General features: G+C 48.6%; 1 protein-coding gene across 1 annotated transcript in view; it reads left to right on the forward strand.

Moving 5' to 3' along the window:
• Positions 1 to 2,279: 2,279 nt before the first annotated feature.
• The window catches only part of LRRC75A (leucine rich repeat containing 75A), a 163,192-nt gene continuing 162,330 nt past the window's right edge, over positions 2,280 to 3,141 (forward strand). The window contains exon 1 of the mRNA XM_072430082.1: positions 2,280 to 2,989. Within this exon, the coding sequence (XP_072286183.1) occupies positions 2,714 to 2,989 (276 nt within the window). The 5' untranslated portion in view covers positions 2,280 to 2,713. The remainder of the gene's footprint in view (positions 2,990 to 3,141) is intronic.

The following is a 3,141-nucleotide window of genomic DNA, read 5'->3' on the forward strand; positions in this document are numbered from 1 at the left end:
AAATATACGCTTTCATTAGTGAAGCTGGGTTATCCAGTAAACTGGGAATAGATTTTTAGTAAATAGTAATTTCCTATTTGTTAGCAAACGTTTTCAATCCTGAACCAGATCGATTCCTGATTTTCTGGATCACCCAGGTTCACTGATAAAAGTGTATCTTCTCCAGTTTTGGAGAGCTTTATTAAATCAGGCCCATTTCCTACTGTGTACAGAATATATGTGTATGTTTGACAAGAGTAACATTGGTATACGTTTCTTGCACTCTCTGTACAGCAGAGCTCGGACTACAATGAGAAAGAAAGCAGCTCAGAGAACCACTCAGTTGTGTTAAAATGGGAAGAACAGTTTAATTGAAGCAAAACTGAATGAGAGATGATCTCAGCAGTGTGCTTCTTCTTCCTTTTAAAGTCCAGTCAGAGACTGGGGTCTGGAGGGTCATCACTCGTATAGTCACCTAACTGCAGCAGAGAACAAATAGGTCTCCCCTCTTTGTAGGCTTAGCCCTTTTGCTGGGGGTTGGTGGGACCAGTGTGTACTTAGGGAGTGCTGTAAGAGACCCTCACCACTTTCTGCCTAGTCCCAGGTATCTATAGAATGGTGCTGGATATCCCTCTGCCAGGCACCAGGCGGGAGGACTGCATTCAGAGCCAATCATTGGATGATACTGCTAATGGATTCAGTGTTCACATCAAATCTCCTAAACATCTATCTGACAGCAGGACATCCCATCAATGTTTGATCAATATATTGAACAGTGACCGGGAAGTCCTGCACTTTGATAGATGCTGCATTCCCCTGATCTCCGGATCTGGCCTCCACTTTTGTAATTCAGCAGGCGGAGTGCTCCCTACTAAAATACCATCCCTTATATCTATCATACATGTTACAAAGATGGAGCGGCTGCATTGGTTTTCCTTCTTTCTGTTGTGTTTGGTGACAATGCTTGGAATAGTCGTCCTGCTATTCCCCCTAGACTGCATGCTTCATACTGTCTAGGAATACATTGGTCAGACCACATCTGGAATATGCAGTCCAGTTTTGGGCACCAGTTCATAAAAAGGACATTGTGGAATTGGAGAGAGTGCAGAGAAGAACAACTAAACTAATAAAAGGAATGGAGGAGCTCAGCTATGAGGAGAGATTAGCTGAACTGAATCTATTCTCCCTTGAGAAGAGACGTATAAGGGCTGATATGATCACCCGGTATAAGTATATAAATGGTCCATATAGGGAACTCTCTTCCCAATTATTCACTTTGAGATTATTACAAAGAACAAGAGGGCACTCTTTGCATCTGGAGGAAAAGAAGTTTAGGCTCCGGATAAGGAAGGGATACTTCACTGTAAGATCTGTGAAAATGTGGAATCGGCTCCCTCAGGAAGTAGTTTCAGCAACTACTATAGATTGCTTTAAGAAAAAGCTGGATGTTTTTCTAGAAGCACAGAATATAACTGGGTATTAATGATTTAAAGTAAAAATAACAGTGACATGGAATCAGGAAGGAATCTTTTCTCCTGTTGAAGCAAATAGTACCAGGGTTTTTTGTTTTTGCCTTCCTCTGGACCAACTATGTCTTATAGGGTTTTATATCTGGGATGTTTATTACCCTAGCGGTAGGTTTTGATGGACTTATGTGTTTTTTAACCTGACTTACTATGTGGCTATGCCCTGAGGTGACAACTTTCAAGGTGCTGGCAGAGAAGAATTGTCCACCTGGGGCAGGAAGAAAGATCAAAATCAGAATTCATTGGTCACTTTAGGAATGTGAAATCTTTGGGTTGGCAATAATATAGCAATCCTATCCAAACTATCAGCAATAATATATAGATAAATCATGCATAGGGAGCAGTCAACAGGGGCCCCAATATGGGATTCAAGTCAGTTCTGCACAGGGGCCCATTATTGTCTACTTCCAGCACTGATCCCATGGGCAGTGATAAGATGGGCTGACATTGGCACACAATTGCTGTATGCTTAGCATAACAAGTCAGGCTGAGTGTCCCCAATACAGGAATGTAATCACACGTGGTTAGGATGAGTTTTCCCTCAGGAATATCTCTTCTCTGATTGGGCAGGCAATTCTCCACTGGGTATTGGTCAGAGGAGGCAGCAGGTAAGTACCCGGTACCCCGCTGATTGGTTAGGAGCTCCCAGCTCTGCTCTTTATCCGCGGAGATGAGTGGGAGGGGCTTATCCTGAAACACGCCCACAGACCTGAATCCATCTTGCTAGTGGTCACCTGCACACTCAGGCACCGCCCCCTCTGTGACAGGAGCCGCGCCCCCTCCGCCTGTGGGCAGCGATGAGGAGAGGCTCCCAGACACCCCAGTGGTGGCCGCCGCCTTATCTCCGCCTGGGAAGCCCAGACATCCCCGACAAGTTCCCGGGAAGCGCCCCAGGCTCCTCATTACCAGGAGTCCGCTGAGACTTTTCGCTCCGTGTCACAGGCGGCCCCTCCCCCTCCTCCTCCTGTCATTAAGGCGCCGCTTCATAGCGACATGCAACAGTTCCCGGTGCCCGGCTGAGGAGTCCGGCTGATGGTCGGTGCGCTGCCTGGAGATCAGAGGAGCGGCGCCGTGTGTTTTGCTGGCCGTGTCGGGGGGGACTCGGGGAGCTGCATTGGTCCGTGTGATGTCGGAGTGACTGACCTGTTGAATGTGGATCTTCCCGGGATCGGTTCGGATGCCTCTCCCTGGGGATCGCTCACACCATCATGGGTACCAAGCAGACCAAAGTCTGCCAGGCTTCCAATACTGGGGGGGAGAGCCCTCAGCAACACCCCCCTGGCTCCCGGAGGGGCACCCCGGCCAGGGACAGGGGGGACTTCTGGGCTTCGTTTGGGGTAAAGTCCGGGGATAAATTTGGGAAGAGCTCCTCGGCCAACCTGGCCCCCTATCACCGGAGGGTGAGGATGACACAGGACATGTTACAGCTGGTGAGACAAGGGAGGCAGGAGGAGGCCACCGAGCTCCTGAGACACCTGAGACAGGTAAGTGCCCCGGAGCATGCTGGGGAAGGGGGAAAAGTATGGGGGGGGGTACACTGCACCCCACAACTATACCCCAAATATTACATTTACCCCTCAATACTACACCCAGCCCCCCATACTACACCCAGCCCTCAATACTATACCCACCCCCC

Source organism: Pyxicephalus adspersus, chromosome 1 (genome assembly GCF_032062135.1).
Source record: "Pyxicephalus adspersus chromosome 1, UCB_Pads_2.0, whole genome shotgun sequence".
Classification (NCBI taxonomy): domain Eukaryota; kingdom Metazoa; phylum Chordata; class Amphibia; order Anura; family Pyxicephalidae; genus Pyxicephalus; species Pyxicephalus adspersus.